General features: G+C 36.8%; 3 protein-coding genes across 4 annotated transcripts; 1 reads left to right on the top strand and 2 right to left on the bottom strand.

Moving 5' to 3' along the window:
• Positions 1–1,553: 1,553 nt before the first annotated feature.
• On the top strand, positions 1,554–2,332 carry LOC125652888 (dermokine-like). The gene is made up of 2 exons (XM_048882360.2): positions 1,554–1,679; positions 1,911–2,332. The coding sequence occupies exons 1-2, from the start codon at positions 1,631–1,633 to the stop codon at positions 2,300–2,302; spliced, it is 441 nt and encodes a 146-aa protein (XP_048738317.1). The 5' UTR covers positions 1,554–1,630; the 3' UTR covers positions 2,303–2,332.
• Positions 2,333–2,373: 41 nt separating this feature from the next.
• On the bottom strand, positions 2,374–4,130 carry LOC125652283 (uncharacterized). The gene is made up of 2 exons (XM_048881341.2): positions 4,010–4,130; positions 2,374–3,447 (listed from the first exon to the last, which is right to left on the bottom strand). The coding sequence occupies exons 1-2, from the start codon at positions 4,047–4,049 to the stop codon at positions 2,429–2,431; spliced, it is 1,059 nt and encodes a 352-aa protein (XP_048737298.1). The 5' UTR covers positions 4,050–4,130; the 3' UTR covers positions 2,374–2,428.
• Positions 4,131–7,505: 3,375 nt separating this feature from the next.
• On the bottom strand, positions 7,506–9,638 carry LOC125652714 (uncharacterized transmembrane protein DDB_G0289901-like). Of its 2 annotated transcripts, XM_048882083.2 has the most exons (3): positions 9,550–9,604; positions 8,396–9,139; positions 7,506–8,320 (listed from the first exon to the last, which is right to left on the bottom strand). In XM_048882083.2, the coding sequence occupies exons 1-3, from the start codon at positions 9,602–9,604 to the stop codon at positions 7,539–7,541; spliced, it is 1,581 nt and encodes a 526-aa protein (XP_048738040.2). In that variant the 3' UTR covers positions 7,506–7,538. The 2 variants fall into 2 exon arrangements, with proteins under 2 accessions (XP_048738040.2, XP_056023060.1); XM_056167085.1 differs by having other exon boundaries at positions 7,506–9,139; positions 9,550–9,638.
• Positions 9,639–17,769: the final 8,131 nt, after the last annotated feature.

The raw sequence follows: 17,769 nt of genomic DNA, 5'->3' as shown, positions 1-17,769 counted from the left end.
CACTGCACGTAGTCACGCTGTCATACAACATATAGTCACACAGCACAGTCACGCTGTCACACAACACATAGTCACGATGTCACACAACACGTAGTCACGATGTCACACTACACATAGTCACACTGTCACACAATACAGTTACCCTGTCACACTACACGTAGTCACGGTGTCATACAACATGTAGTCACACTGTCACACAACACATAGTCACACAACACAGTCACGCTGTCACATAACACATATTCACGATGTCACAGTGCACGTAGTTATGCTGTCATACAACATATAGTCACACAACACGTAGTCACGCTGTCACACAACACGTAGTCACGCTGTCACACAACACATAGTCACATAACACAGTCACGCTGTCACATAACACATATTCACGATGTCACACTGCACGTAGTTACGCTGTCATACAACATATAGTCACACAACACGTAGTCACGCTGTCATACTGCACATAGTCACGCTGTCATACTACACATATTCACGCTGTCACACAACACATAGTCACACTGTCACACAACACATAGTCACACAATACGTAGTCAAGCTGTCACACAACACATAGTCATGCTGTCACACAACACATAGTCACGCTGTCACACAACACATAGGCACGCTGTCATACTACACATAGTCACGCTGTCATACTACACATAGTCACGCTGTCATAGTACACATAGTCATGCTGTCACACAACACATAGTCACATAACACAATCACGCTGTCACATAACACATAGTCACGCTGTCACATAACACATAGTCACGCTGTCACACAATACGTAGTCACGCTGTCACATAACACATAGTCACGCTGTCACACAACACATAGTCACATAACACATAGTCACACTGTCACACAACACATAGTCACACTGTCACATAACACATAGTCACGCTGTCACACTACACGTAGTCACGCTTTCATACAACACATAGTCAAACTGTCACAAAACACGTAGTCACGCTGGCACACAACATATTGTCACACTACACATAATCACGCTGTCACACAACACATAGTCACGCTGTCACACTACACGTGGTCATGCTGTCATACAACATATAGTCACACAACACAGTCATGCTGTCACACAACACATAGTCACACTGTCACACAACACATAGTCACGCTGTCACACTACACGTAGTCACGCTTTCATACAACACATAGTCACAAAACACGCAGTCACGTGTCACACAACACATGGTCACACTGTCACACTACACATAGTCATGCTGTCATACAACATATAGTCACACAACACAGTCACACAAAACATAGTCACGCTGTCACACAACACATTTTCACGCTGTCACACAACACATAGTCACGCTTACACACGCCTTGCTGGACATGTGAAAATGCAGAATCATATGCATGGGTGTAGATTAATTAATCTAATCCAAAGGTATATAATTTAATCTAAAGTATTGTAAAAAGCGATCTTTTAGCGACATTTTGCCTCTATGAGTATTGTACAAATATGTTTGCCTACTGAGAGGTTAAACCCCTTATCTTATCATCGCCTGTGTAATTTATAGAACACAAGAAAATGTGAAATAACATCATTCGTTCGTATTCTCAAGACCTTTATTCCAGAAAAGAAAACTTCGCCATGATGAAGTGTGCACTAATTCTTTCTCTGATTCCGCTGTGCTTTTCAAGTAAGAAAAAAATACTCATTCAAAATACAAAAAATAATGACATTTATTAACAATGAATAAACTAGTAATACGACGTTCTTTGATGATACTAAATGGGTGTAAGACAGATGAGATAAGTATAAGTTAAAAAAAAAATAAATACAGGGTTTTTTTTCACTAGATAAAAGTGTGTTATTTATATGAGCTTATACCGAATTACGGATATATATATATATAATTATAATTTTTTAGGCCCAATCAAGCGACAATCCAGTGTCATTTTCTCCCCATCTGGTTCCCCAGGATTTGACCCAAATCACATGGCCGCTGGAAATTTTGACCCAAATTCCCAAAGCTTTGGGGGATCTGCATTCAATCCCAATTCTATGAGTGCTGGAAGTTTTAACCCCGGGGCAATGGCGAGCAGTCAGACGGGAGGCAGCAGTGGAGGGCAAGCGAGCAGCTTTCAACCCAGTTCAGGCGGAACTGGAAGTTTTCAACCTAGTGCCGGTGGAACTGGAAATTTCCAACCAAGTTCTGGAGGAACCGGAGGATTTGATCCAAACGCGATGTCGGCTGGAAAGTTTGACCCCAACTCACAACCTGTGGGAAACTTTGATCCAAGCACTTTCGGTAAAAAGTAATTGTAATTGAATAAAAATGCATAAATATGTGTTATATCGTTTTACCTCAAATCACGACGCTGAAGGGAGTAAAGAGGAAGTAACTTTATTTTAGAAGATTGTTGACATGTTCTTATTATATCATTTCTATGACAACGGTTTACTTAATGGCAGAGTAGGTGCAGGGTATGGAGTCTTCGGTAGGGTGGGTGGGTTCGTCCCGCTGGTTTTCGAATCCTTAGCAAAAGGTTCTGAATGAACTTCTTTCAAAGCATGCATGATGTCGTAAAGTTTGGACAGTTCCTTATAAGATTTGTCGTTACTCTCCTCCTTCATAGTTTGGTATTGATGATACATAGTTTCGAATGGAACCTGGACTTGTTGTCCATTCAAACCGTTGCTTACTTCTGATCCCGAATTCATCAGAATGGATGGTTGGTCAGGAAACTGTGGTAGCAGCAACTCTGGATGTAAATGTGGAATTCCAAGTCCGGAAATTTGTTCTGGAACCGCATAACTGTTTTCAGCTCCATTTTGTAATACCATTGACGACATAGGTTGAGCTACAACTGGTGGTAACGGCTGGGCAACCCCAATGTGAAGCACAGGCTGACCAACAGCGATTTGGGGCAACGGCTGGGCAACCTGAATTTGGGGCAGAGGCTTGGCTGCAGCAAATTGAAGCAACGGTTTGGTAAATGTAACCTTAGGCATATTAACTGTTCCTTTGAAAGGAAATGCTTTTTGTGGTTGAAAGTTGGCGGGTAATGGCTCTGAGTTATAGTAATATGACAGTTGTTTGAGTGGTGACATGCCCGGCCGCTGATGGAACCCTCCTGTTTGTCTTTTCGGTAAAAGTTCCAGTCTTACAAAACTGGCCACAGCATCAAATTTCCCGGTCAGTAGCAACTTCTTTAACATTCCTACAATTGGGCCTTGGAAGCTGCCAGGCTTCTGACTCCGGTGATCCCATTTTTCCTCTTTAGCACGGGGATGGAAGAAGTTGTATTTCGTGAAAGAGAGATCCTTGTTGGAGTATGAAGAGTGATGTCTGAACTTTAATGCATCCGGGCGGTTGTCACTGGTTGATTGTAAAATCTCTTCAGGATTCCCATACTTTGTTGATGTCAGACGTTGATTTGCTAATTCTGTTTTATCAGCAACACCTGACATGGAAAAGAGTAAAGTGAAAGTCAAATGATAATAGTTTACAACTTCTAAACTTTGAAACTCTGATTTATTCACACTAGGCAGTGGCGGATTTAAGGGGGGCGCACCCCCCCCTAAAATTTTCAAATATAAGGTAAATCGTGGTACCTTGTTTAGAAAAATGTACTAAACGATAAAAGAAGCAATAATCTCTACCACTCCCAGAGTTATAAATGACAAAATCTTTTGATTTCTTGAATTACTTTATAGGAAGAACTTAATTTTTTCCAAAACCCCTTAAAATTATCGTTATTTTACTAATTTCACTTTATTAAAATTGATAGAAAATAGTACAAATGACTTGAATAGAAGACATATTTCAAGCCCTACAAAATCTGTACAATCCAGGAGCTTCCGGGGGCTTCGCCCCCTGGGGCCCACCAGGGCTTCGCCTCAAGGCGGTCCCCAGACGCCCTGCTTCATAAAGTGGCGACCCCGTAACTGCTATTCCCGGATCCGCCCCTGCTAGGTGAAATGATATACTTCGCAGTAAAAATAGATTGTAAAGGTGTACATTACCTACACCCAGAAACAACACTACGAGCAAGAGGGTGATCATTCCGGATGTTTGAAATTAAACTTAAAGTTCACCTTCAAACTAATACAATGGACGCTTTTGTAACATCGATTTATAACAGCTGTCTTATCCATTCGTGTCCGGAAGATTCTATCTTATCCATGTCCGTTTACGATAGCATTTCATGTACCACTAAAACTCTATCCGAAAAGTCCTGTGTTCCATTATCATTGTCACGTTATTTCTCTGATAAGTGCAGATGTTTCCGGGATGTTTGAACGTCATGGTCAACATGTTCCCCCCATTGTACTGTGCATCAACTACTTGTATCAAGGACGCCACTTCAATTATTCTTTCCTAAATAGCCCCCACAGAACAGGGCTCCGGTCGCGGTAGCTCAGTGGTAGAGGATTTGCTTCGTAAGTGCGTAAGGTTGCGAGTTCAAGTCCTACTCGTGCCATGTCCGCCTCAAACCTAAAGACTTAAACATACATATAGGTAGTGATTGCTCCTTCGCCAAACGTTCGGCATTTAGGGGCACCTTTGATTGGGAAGACTCGGGTAACTCTAGAGTGATGACTGTGCGTGCACAGAGGCTAGACTCCTTGAATGTGAATAAAACAACAAACTGTTGCTCTAGTGTTGTTTTGAAAAATGACGTTTGATATGAAAATCGTATCAATGGTAATTTATCTATATGTGGTAGTACATTTTGATACCGAGCATTATTTGATTCCTATTACATGAATATACATGTACACACAGTACTACGTGTAAAATAGTTTAAATATTATCAAGGGCAATAACTCCATTATCAAGTTCATTATGCGATATATTTTCTTTATTTTGTACTGAAATTTTAATTAGTTTGTAAAATAAATAAATAAAAAACAAACAAACAAGTTTAACGAAATCATTATGAATACTATTATATGGTTTTAACCAGTTTTTGTGAAATTTTGATGAAATTCCAATTTTCTGACATTCGTGTACGATTTCGTGTATGTGTGTCTCGCACCTTAAAAATTGTGATGACCTATATATTTTATTTGATATGTTATTTTTTTTACTCAAATGAATTGAAATAGATGCATACTTTAAACTTTTATCAGATAATAATACAAGTATGGAGTTACCTTAAATGCACACGAAGGCGTTCATTTGAATCTCTACTCCATTTACCCCGCCCTTTGACTTTTAACCCCGGGAAAAGTGTACCACGGTAACTGTTGCATGTATTATACTCATATTTTCAGAATTCCAATTATTCATATCTTTTGCATTTCATCCTGATTTGTTAGTAAGCAAGTTTTTTCACGAGAAACTGTTTCAATGTCTTTTATATTGAAATCACCAGACAGAAAGAGGATTGAAATCACCAGTCAGAAAGAACATTGAAATCACTAGACAGAAAGATCATTTTCAATATAAATTTGATTCAACATGTTTGCTCAATAATTTTTAAATACAATTCGCATGATGTTCATCTAACATGAAATATATTCTCCCTCATATTCTATTTGAACCGTTATATTAGATAAATTTGATTTTTAGATTATTCAACATACGGTATCTAATTAGTAAAATAAAATCTGATTTATCTGATGTGACAGTCGATATACAATACAATAAAATATGTATACAGGTATTGCTCTCCGTATTTCGACCGGCCCAGAAAAAGGCCCAAAAAAAAAAAAAAAGTATTTTCTCCCGAAATAATAGTTTATCTTAATGTTCGGAACTTTAATCCCTTTAGTTTTTTAAGTTGACTGGAAATTAAATGCATTATAAACTTGGTAGTAAAGATGTGTATTCTAGTTTTTAACCCCCGACCCCATATAATATATTTACTTACCGACAAATGCATCAATTTGGTGGTCCAGAAAAAGGAAACAAAAAATAGTATGTATTAGTACACTGTACACGATCCGTCTGTCCACGTGGACTGGACTCTAAGCTTTCGCACTGTAATATTGATGTGTTCAAATGAAAATTGCTGCGTGAATTTTAAATGTAATTAGTAGATTATTCATTATTTGTCTGAGGTATAACTTAAAAATCAGGAATTTGATTGGTTGCAGTTTATCCAAATTGATATTATACAAAAACCGTTTAGCGATTATTTTATGAAAATGTAACTTATTGATGCGCAATGTTTTTGTTTAAAGAATGCAATATTAATTGTGAAACCAACATTCAACACAAGTAACATCTTGAGGTAGGTGAACCGAATAATGTTTCGTACCCTAAATGTAAATACGTATTGACTTTTTATAAATGATCAGCATACATGTAACCTTGATGAAATTAAACATCAAAATTATTGTTCATATAATGTTATAAACCTCAAATTTAGCACAAAACATCAAATCTTTTGAATTTTTTAATAACTCTTTTCAGACAAACGACAGACGAGAGAGAGAGAGAGAGAGAGAGAGAGAGAGAGAGAGAGAGAGAGAGAGAGAGAGAGAGAGAGAAGGGGGGTATGTTTGATATATCAATATCGGGTGTAATTTTATGTCTTTGTTTTTCTTTATCTCCTACTATTTGTAGACATTTCTACTGGTGATTGTTGATTCTGCTCACGGTACATGTATATACTTTGTAAGTGTAAGACGTCAGCGTCGCATTTATGGACATTCGTCTTCGAACTCTAAGGACAACCCTCACAGATCTATAGCACAGGTTAATCCAGATAAAACGAAATAAAAAGTGTTTAGAAAGGACATTGTTTTATTATTTTAATGAATTTGATTTTGGGGCATATTATGCAACATAACCTGGTTTGGGTCAGTTTCACTTTTTTACGATAAGCTTCGCGGATTATGAATTTTTATCGAGCGTAAAGTGGCTCAACCCGGGTTATATCGCATAATATTTACATTTCCTAGGTCTTTACCGTCAATATCTTTACCAATAGAAATGATAGCCATTTCTTCATGAAAGTGAAGTAATAAATACATGTATACTACGACGATTTCAACGGCTGGGAATATTCCGACAGGAATGAAATTAAAATATAAATTTCCTTTTCGAAATTACATGAGGGTACAAACAGCAAGGCTTCACTCCAGCATACTTTTCATTAAGCGATAACGCATAGCAACTAGAACGAGGAGTCGAGCTGTGAAAGTGTAAGGTGGACCAAGAGCATGTAATTTATTGATTCAGGAAGTTTGAAAACCTAACGAAGGTGGAGTTTCCAACGAATCTTCAAATCAGATGCGAGAATAAGTATAGCTTGCGCAAGTCGCGTTTACTTCGCTGCCTTTGAAGATCTACTAGGAAGTACATGCAGCTCCGACAGAAATTACGGTACATATTGTTTTGATTCACCATTCTGCTAAATAGTTAGAATTTGCATCGTTATGCGCGTTTAATTCTTGTATTAATTCATGGTTTCGCTTGATAGGCTCATAGTGGTTACCCTGGCAAAGTGTTTCAAACCGATTAAAATTTGAGTGGCCCGAATGGATTTGAATAAACGACATAAAAAGATGTACTTCGTAATTTATTGAAATTGTTCCTCATTTAACGGACAAATCTTTTCCTGCCGACAAATTGACTAGGGTTCATGAGATTCATGCCACTCATCATGTTCTGTATCAGCTGATTGGGGTTAAAGTTTGGCATGCTTCCTCCGCTGCTCGAACTTGATCCGCCGCTTGAACTTCCGCCAGAACTCCCGCCAGAACTTCCACCGCCCATCATGTTGGAAGGCGACATCATTTGACTAGATCCGCCGCTCGAACTTCCGCCAGAACTTCCTCCACCCATCATGTTGGAAGGCGACATCATTTGATTAGATCCACCACTTGAACTCCCACCAGAACTTCCACCGCTCATCATGTTGGAAGGCGACATCATTTGACTAGATCCGCCACTCGAACTCCCACCAGAACTTCCTCCACCCATCATGCTGGAAGTCGACATCATTTGACTGGATCCGCCACCGGAACTTCCGCCACCGGAACTTCCTCCGCTCATCATTTGACTGGATCCGCCACTTGAACTTCCGCCACTGGAGCTTCCGCTCGAGCTACTACCGCCAGATCCGCCCATATTGGACATAAACATACTAGGGTCAATCTTATTATTTTCTGGTTTATTAAGAGAGTTTGGATCAAAACTTCCTCCTCCACTTCCACTGGATCCGCCACTACCACTCATGCTGGACATGCTTGAGCTACCCCCGCTTCCGCCAGAAGAACCACCACTCATCATGTTGGCATTTGTCTGTTGACCAGTGGCCATTTGTTGCAGATTATTTTGCAGCATCTGATTATTCATGGATGTAGGATCAAAACCACCACCTGACATGCTAGACGAACCACCACTCATTTGACTAGATCCACCGCTCATTTGATTAGATCCACTACTCATTTGGCTAGATCCACCACTCATTTGACTAGACCCACCACTCATTTGACTAGAACCGCCGCTCATTTGACTAGATCCGCCAGTTGAACCTCCCGAACTTAGGGATTGTGACATTTGCTGGTTCATTGCGTTTGGGTTGAAAGAGGAAGAACTACCGGAGGAAGCACTGGAACCGCCTCCCATACTGCTACCACTCCCAGTACTTTGGGGCTGGGACATCTGCTGATTTAATGTATTTGGATTAAACGACGATGAGCCGGACGATGATCCTCCACTCATCTGACTAGAACTACTGGATCCACCACTGGAACCACCGGCGCTTTGAGACTGCGATATCGGCTTATTTACAGTATCTGGGTTAAATGATGCAGTTCCACTTCCACCTCCGGTGCTACTTTGGGAGTTCTGCTGCATTATTTGATTATTCAAGGCATTTGGATCAAATCCTCCCGATGATGAACCGCCACTTTGCATCATCTGATTATTGAGTGAATTTGGATCAAAAGACGACGCAGCGCCGGAAGAACTGCCTGAGTTTGGAGGTCCCTGGTTTGCACTCTGCATCATTTGGTTGTTCAAAGAATTGGGGTCAAATGATGATGATGAACTTGAAGAACCCCCGGATTGAGAACCCGAGGTTCCTCCGCTAGGAGACGCTACACTTCCGGATCCTTTAATGGAGGAAGATGCGATCTGAGCCTGTTGTTGGAATAATGCATTTGGGTCAAACGAAGACCGCCTAATGGAGAACCCTGTAAAGATAATTAAAATATTTATTGTCTAAATTATCAGTTCTATCTTCATTATCTGTAATATAAAAAAGTAAGGTGTCTTGTTAATACCATTAAAATTTCATGACAGGTTATGTAGAATCTTTTTAGATGAAAGAATCACGATTATAGAGCCTTGAACAAAGTGAAGAATATACCAAGAAGAGTACTAGTATTCTATATATATTTGCTGTTCACATTTTATCTTTTTAATCATACATGGATATTAGATTCAATCAAAGAACCGGATTACACCGACTACAGTCTCACTAGCATATGAGGGGAAATTAAATCATAAATGTCCACGCAGTGACTTATCTATGTCCAAAAACCTCTTCTTTATGATAATTATTCAGGTCATCTTCAGAAAAGAAGACTACAAAAGTACTCACCATAGGCCTTAGGAATTAAGCATAGTGTGCATATTATGTTAAACACCCCTCTCATCTTGATGGCAATGAACTAGCTGGCTGTCAAGTTATTTTATTCAGTAATCAGAATCCTCCTACTTCCTAGAGATTCGAATATCGACCTATTACAAACGTACTATCATACACCTGTAAATAGGAAGGTCAAACAGTCGACTAAAGGTTAAAACGATAAGTATGTCATTGCGTGTATAGAAAATTACAGAATTTAGATTTCCATTTGTAGATCCAGACAAGATAATGGATAATGTAATAATAAACCACATTTCATCATATTACTATTACATGTATTGCCATTTTTGGGGAATATTATTAGCTATCAAGGGTGTACAAGGATGTATCCGGGGTTTTATTCTATACACCCTGAGGCCACAGGCTGAACCTGGATAATGAATTAATTTACTTATAACCAAAGGATACAGGTAGTATGTTGATAGTACTACTGTTAGACAACGCAGCAATAGATATATAGGTACCTACACTCTGGCATCTTCATCTGTATCATACATCTGTTTATCTGATATATCATACATCTGTTTATCTGATATATCATACTTCTGTTTATCTGATATATCATACTTCTGTTTATCTGATATATCATACTTCTGTTTATCTGATATATCATACTTCTGTTTATCTGATATATCATACTTCTGTTTATCTGATATATCATACTTCTGTTTATCTGATATATCATACTTCTGTTTATCTGATATATCATACATCTGTTTATCTGATATATCATACTTCTGTTTATCTGATATATCATACTTCTGTTTATCTGATATATCATACATCTGTTATCTGATATATCATACTTCTGTTTATCTAATATATCATACTTCTGTTTATCTGATATATCATACATCTGTTTATCTGATATATCATACTTCTGTTTATCTGATATATCATACATCTGTTTATCTGATATATTATACTTCTGTTTATCTGATATATCATACTTCTGTTTATCTGATATATCATACTTCTGTTTATCTGATATATCATACTTCTGTTTATCTGATATATCATGCCTCTGTTTATCTTATATATCATGCCTCTGTTTATCTTATATATCATGCCTCTGTTTATCTTATATATCATGTCTCTGTTTATCTGATATATCATACTTCTGTTTATCTAATATATCATACTTCTGTTTATCTAATATATCATACTTCTGTTTATCTGATATATCATACATCTGTTTATCTGATATATCATACTTCTGTTTATCTGATATATCATACATCTGTTTATCTGATATATCATACTTCTGTTTATCTGATATATCATACTTCTGTTTATCTGATATATCATACTTCTGTTTATCTGATATATCATACTTCTGTTTATCTGATATATCATGCCTCTGTTTATCTTATATATCATGCCTCTGTTTATCTTATATATCATGCCTCTGTTTATCTTATATATCATGCCTCTGTTTATCTTATATATCATGCCTCTGTTTATCTTATATATCATGTCTCTGTTTATCTGATATATCATACTTCTGTGTATCTGATATATCATACTTCTGTTTATCTTATATATCATGCCTCTGTTTATCTTATATATCATGCCTCTGTTTATCTTATATATCATGCCTCTGTTTATCTGATATATCATACTTCTGTGTATCTGATATATCATACTTCTGTTTATCTTATATATCATGCCTCTGTTTATCTGATATATCATACTTCTGTGTATCTGATATATCATATTTCTGTTTATCTGATATATCATACTTCTGTTTTTCTGATATATCATATTTCTGTTTTTCTGATATATCATACTTCTGTTTATCTGATATATCATACCTCTGTTTATCTGATATATCATACTTCTATTTATCTGATATATCATACTTCTGTTGATGTGATATATCATGCCTCTGTTTATCTGATATATCATGTCTCTGTTTATCTGATATATCATATCTCTGTTTATCTGATATATAATACTTCTGTTTATCTGATATATCATACTTCTGTTTATCTGATATATCATACTTCTGTTTATCTGATATATCATACTTCTGTTAATCTGATATACCATACTTCTGTTTATCTGATATATCATACTTCTGTTTATCTGATATATCATACTTCTATTTATCTAATATATCATACTTCTGTTTATCTGATATATCATACTTCTGTTAATCTGATATACCATACTTCTGTTTATCTAATATATCATACTTCTGTTTATATGATATATCATACTTCTGTTTATCTGATATATCATACTTCTGTTTATCTAATATATCATACTTTTGTTTTTCTGATAATTCATGCCTCTGTTTATCTGATATATAATACTTCTGTTTATCTGATATATCATACTTCTGTTTATCTGATATATCATGCCTCTGTTTATCTGATATATCATACTTCTGTGTATCTGATATATCATACTTCTGTTTTTCTGATATATCATGCCTCTGTTTATCTGATATATTATACTTCTGTTTATCTGATATATCATACTTCTGTTTATCTTATATATCATGCCTCTGTTTATCTGATATATCATACTTCTGTTTATCTGATATATCATACTTCTGTTTTTCTGATATATCATGCCTCTGTTTATCTGATATATCATACTTCTGTTTATCTGATATATCATACTTCTGTTTATCTTATATATCATGCCTCTGTTTATCTGATATATCATACTTCTATTTATCTGATATATCATACTTCTGTTTATCTGATATATAATACTTCTGTTTATCTGATATATCATGTCTCTGTTTATCTGATATATAATACTTCTATTTATCTGATATATCATACTTCTATTTATCTGATATATCATACTTCTGTTTATCTGATATATTATACTTCTGTTAATCTGATATATCATACTTCTATTTATCTGATATATCATACTTCTGTTTATCTGATATATCATACTTCTGTGTATCTCATATATAATACTTCTGTTGATGTGATATATCATATTTCTGTTTATTTGATATATCATACTTCTGTTTTTCTGATATATCATATTTCTGTTTTTCTGATATATCATACTTCTGTTTATCTGATATATCATACCTCTGTTTATCTGATATATCATACTTCTATTTATCTGATATATCATACTTCTGTTGATGTGATATATCATGCCTCTGTTTTTCTGATATATCATATTTCTGTTTTTCTGATATATCATACTTCTGTTTATCTGATATATCATATTTCTGTTTATCGGATATATTATACTTCTGTTTATCTGATATATCATACTTCTGTTTATCTGATATATCATACTTCTGTTTATCTGATATATAATACTTCTGTTTATCTGATATATCATACTTCTGTTTATCTGATATATAATACTTCTGTTTATCTGATATATCATACTTCTGTTTATCTGATATATTATACTTCTGTTTATCTGATATATCATACTTCTGTTTATCTGATATATCATACTTCTGTTTATCTGATATATCATACTTCTATTTATCTGATATATTATACTTATTTTTATATGATATATCATACTTCTGTTTATCTGATATATCATATTTCTGTTTATCTGATATATCATGTCTCTGTTTATCTGATATATCATACTTCTGTTTATCTGATATATCATACTTCTGTTTATCTGATATATCATACTTCTATTTATCTGATATATTATACTTCTATTTATCTGATATATTATTCTTATTTTTATATGATATATCATGTCTCTGTTTATCTCATATATCATGCCTCTGTTAATCTGATATACCATACTTCTGTTTATCTGATATATTATACTTATTTTTATATGATATACCATACTTCTGTTTATCTGATATATTATACTTATTTTTATATGATATATCATACTTCTGTTTATCTGATATATCATACTTCTATTTATCTGATATATTATACTTCTATTTATCTGATATATTATTCTTATTTTTATATGATATATCATACTTCTGTTTATCTGATATATCATGTCTCTGTTTTTTTATATATCATACTTCTGTTCATCTGATATATGATGTCTCTGTTTATCTGATATATCATACTTCTGTTTATCTGATATATCATACTTCTGTTTATCTTATATATCATGCTCTGTTTATCTCATATATCATGCCTCTGTTAATCTGATATACCATACTTCTGTTTATCTGATATATCATACTTCTGTTTATCTGATATATTATACTTCTATCTATCTGATATATTATACTTATTTTTATCTGATATATCATACTTCTGTTTATCTGATATATCATATCTCTGTTTATCTGATATATCAAATTTCTGTTTATCTGATATATGATGTCTCTGTTTATCTGATATATCATGTCTCTGTTTATCTGATATATCATACTTCTGTGTATCTGATATATCATGTCTCTGTTTATCTAATATATCATAATTCTATTTATCTGATATATGATGTCTCTGTTTATCTGATATATCATACTTCTGTTTATCTGATATATCATACTTCTGTTGATGTAATATGTCATCATTTGAATTTTCAGAACTTAAAGGTCGAGAAAGCCTTGTGGTGGTTTGGGATGTTCTCAGTAGAAGAACCTGTAGTAGATATGGACATTGGTGTACTGGTTCAGTGTCTGATGGTGGTTTGGGATGCTCTCTGTAAAAGAACCTGTAGCAGAAATGGACACTGGTGTACCGGTTCAGTGTCTGATGCTGTTTTTGGAGTGAATATTGTACACATACATGTATGCACAAAGCTTATCGACAGAAGTTTCCGTGATTTTAAAACACGTCGTTTTCAATACCAGTCTCAATATTTTTAGGTGTTTGATTGTAAATACACTATATACGTCTCCAAAGATTTATTCACTTAACTTTAGGGTTGAGTCTCGAAGAGACGTAGAATTTCCAATATTTTCTTGCAATAACCCCCACTTTGTTCAAATGATCGTAGGATAGCGTTAAGATAAATGCAAAGTTTATGATAAGTGGGTTTCTTTGAGACATTTCTGCTTCATATAGTCGAGACATGGATTATATGACATTGTTCCAACTTACATTGGACTAAAATAAGTTCTTTATGTTTTATTTAATTTGAACATATCTTATTGGATAATCAATCGGATTAAAGACAAGTTCGTTTAACTTACTGGCCCCTCTCTTTGAATATTACAATATATAATTATGTCATATGCATTGAATCTTATCATTGCATTATACATGTAGATACAAAATAAACAAGTATCAATTCTATAGCATCAGCAATCTGAGTCAAGCATAAGACTCTCATTTGATATGATATAATTTAGAGAATACGATTCGCTCCTCGTTCATTTCAAGATTTAATTTAATTTCAGATTTTTTTTTACACTTTCCCTCAGGCCCTGGCGTGTCGTTTTAAAAATGGGAATCAGCCGGAGAAATTCAATTCACAATTGTCTGAAAATTCTTGACAAGCAAATAAATAAAATTAAATTAAAAACATCTCCATTTGCCCAAACTTCGGGATCCTAAATCAAGGAAGGGGGAACGTTAGTCTTCATAAGTTATATTCATCCGTTCTAAAATCATAAACAAGCAGCCAATTTATCTTACTTTGCATGTAAATATAACGAAAAATAAAAGTTGTCAATCTCTGTAAAATCGTGTGTTTGTGCAAAATTTTCTGATTACACAGGAGTTATCTTCCTTTCCGTTTGCAAGATCGTATCTATAAAGTTGTACGTTAAGTTCATTTGAAGTGGGTTCAATGTGGACGAGAACGACAATACATGCTTGCTTTCGTACAGAAGTCGGTAACTGTCTCCTAATGAAGTTTATACGGTTTTGTGGGTTTTTTTTCTTGTTCATTTATGCACCTTTTTAAACAGTTTATAACGTTACTGATACATGTATGTAGAATGCATCCAATTATACCTGGCTATTTTCTCTTTCCAACGATTAAGGTGATTCTCCAGAAAGCAAATTCCTCCACTGGAAAAAAGCCCCCAATTCGTTGACCGGACGAACTTCCGTTTAGCTGGCCTGACAGTGGCGTAGCTTCCTATGAAGCACGGAAGCATGTGCTTCCACATTGTTGAGGTAAAAAAAAATTAATTTAAAGTCAAGTTAAAATGAATATTAGATTTTAAATAATATAAAAACAGGAATAAATAGTTGGTCGAAAATGCTGAATGATTTTATCTTTATCTGTTTTGGGCTCGGGCTCCGGGTCTTTAAAAATGACATCATATCTATAACATGATGTATTGTAATCCGAAACAAAAACAATATTCGTTTCAATACGCAGAGGGATATTGCATCCTTACCCCATGTGCCTGTGTTTAAAATTAAAGAGAATGTGTATTGGAGACTTTGAAAATACCTTTCTTAATTGTCTAAAATGCACCAGCTTCCGGGGACTTCGCCCACTGGGCCCCCACCAGGGCTTGCCCTGGACCCATTGGGGGCCTTAAGGCGGCCCCCAACCCCCTGCCCTTTCTGCTTCCATATTTATCTCCCCAAGCTACGCCGCTGCCTGATGAAGTGCAACCATTTGAAATGATATATGGAAAAGGAGACAGAAACAGAGCAAATCCTGGATAAGCGATTCAGGAGCGGATCAAAGATTTTATTGCGGTATATTTACATGTAAAGTACTTCATATAAAGAACATGCTCCGGTCCATAACTCTATAAAGGACTACAGAGAAAAGACATGCTCCTATCTTTACATTCTATTAAGGACTTCATACATGTAGAAAGGGGAGAGGCATTTTCCCCAACAAAACCTACAATTCTTAATGTTGTTTTATGAGCCTAAAATAACGTGATACGTCGATCTGATGAAGTGGTAGCGGGAGGGTGAGTGGGTGTTCATGACCTACATACTGTACAATTTACACGCCGGGTATTCCGATACTAAGAACCGGGCAGGACACAAAGAACCGGGCAGGACACAAAGAACCGAGCTGGACACTAAGAACCGGGTAAGACACAAAGAACCGGGCAGGACACAAAGAAGCGAGCTGGACACTAAGAACCGGGTAAGACACTAAGAACCGGGCAGATCACAAAGAACCGAGCTGGTCACTAAGAACCGGGCAGGGCACTAAGAACTGGGCAGGACATGAAGAACCGGGCAGTACACAAAGAACCGGGCAGGATGCTAAGAACCGGACAGGACACAAAGAACCGAACAGGACACAAAGAACCGAGCTGGACACTAAGAACCGGGCAGGAGACTAAGAAACGGGCAGGAGACTAAGAACCGGGCAGGACACACAGAACCGGGCAGGACACTAAGAATCGGGCAGGACACAAAGAACCGAACAGGACATTAAGAACCGGGCAGCACACACAGAACCGAGCTGGACACTAAGAACCGGGCAGGACACTAAGAACCGGGCAGGGCACTAAGAACCGGGCAGGACACAAAGAACCGGGCAGGATGTTAAGAACCGGGCAGGATGCTAAGAGCCGGGCAGGATGCTAAGAACCGGGCAGGATACTAAGAACTGGACAGGACACTAAGAACCGGGCAGTACACTAAGAATCGGGCAGGACACAAAGAACCGAACAGGACACTAAGAACCGGGCAGCACACAAAGAACCGAGCTGGACACTAAGAACCGGGCAGGATACTAAGAACCGGGCAGGGCACTAAGAACTGGGCAGGACATGAAGAACCGGGCAGTACACAAAGAACCGGGCAGGATGCTAAGAACCGGGCAGGACACAAAGAACCGAACAGGACACAAAGAACCGAGCTGGACACTAAGAACCGGGCAGGAGACTAAGAACCGGGCAGGAGACTAAGAACCGGGCAGGACACTAAGAACCGGGCAGAACACTAAGAATCGGGCAGGACACTAAGAACCGGGCAGCACACACAGAACCGAGCTGGACACTAAGAACCGGGCAGGACACTAAGAACCGGGCAGGGCACTAAGAACCGGGCAGGACACAAAAAACCGGGCAGGATGCTAAGAACCGGGCAGGATGCTAAGAACCGGGCAGGATGCTAAGAGCCGGGCAGGATGCTAAGAACCGGGCAGGACACTAAGAACCGGGCAGTACACTAAGAACCGGGCAGGATACAAAGAACCGAACAGGACACTAAGATCCGGGCAGCACACAAAGAACCGAGCTGGACACTAAGAACCGGGCAGGACACTAAGAACCGGGCAGGGCACTAAGAACCGGGCAGGACACTGAGAACC

This window comes from Ostrea edulis, chromosome 5 (assembly GCF_947568905.1).
Source record: "Ostrea edulis chromosome 5, xbOstEdul1.1, whole genome shotgun sequence".
In the NCBI taxonomy this organism is placed as follows: Eukaryota; Metazoa; Mollusca; class Bivalvia; order Ostreida; family Ostreidae; genus Ostrea; species Ostrea edulis.
The sequence above is the reverse complement of the archived record's forward strand: the minus strand, read 5'-3'. Positions and strand labels throughout refer to the sequence as shown.

Bases quoted from the DNA above. Each gene is read 5' to 3' on its own strand.
- LOC125652888 (XM_048882360.2), top strand. From the start codon at position 1,631: ATGATGAAGTGTGCACTAATTCTTTCTCTGATTCCGCTGTGCTTTTCA. The intron at 1,680-1,910 runs GTAAGAAAAAAA...ATAATTTTTTAG, and splicing joins GATTCCGCTGTGCTTTTCAA to GCCCAATCAAGCGACAATCC.
- LOC125652283 (XM_048881341.2), bottom strand. From the start codon at position 4,049: ATGATCACCCTCTTGCTCGTAGTGTTGTTTCTGGGTGTAG. The intron at 3,448-4,009 runs GTAATGTACACC...TTTCCATGTCAG, and splicing joins AGTGTTGTTTCTGGGTGTAG to GTGTTGCTGATAAAACAGAA.
- LOC125652714 (XM_056167085.1), bottom strand. From the start codon at position 9,604: ATGAGAGGGGTGTTTAACATAATATGCACACTATGCTTAATTCCTAAG. The intron at 9,140-9,549 runs GTGAGTACTTTT...TTATCTTTACAG, and splicing joins CTTAATTCCTAAGGCCTATG to GGTTCTCCATTAGGCGGTCT.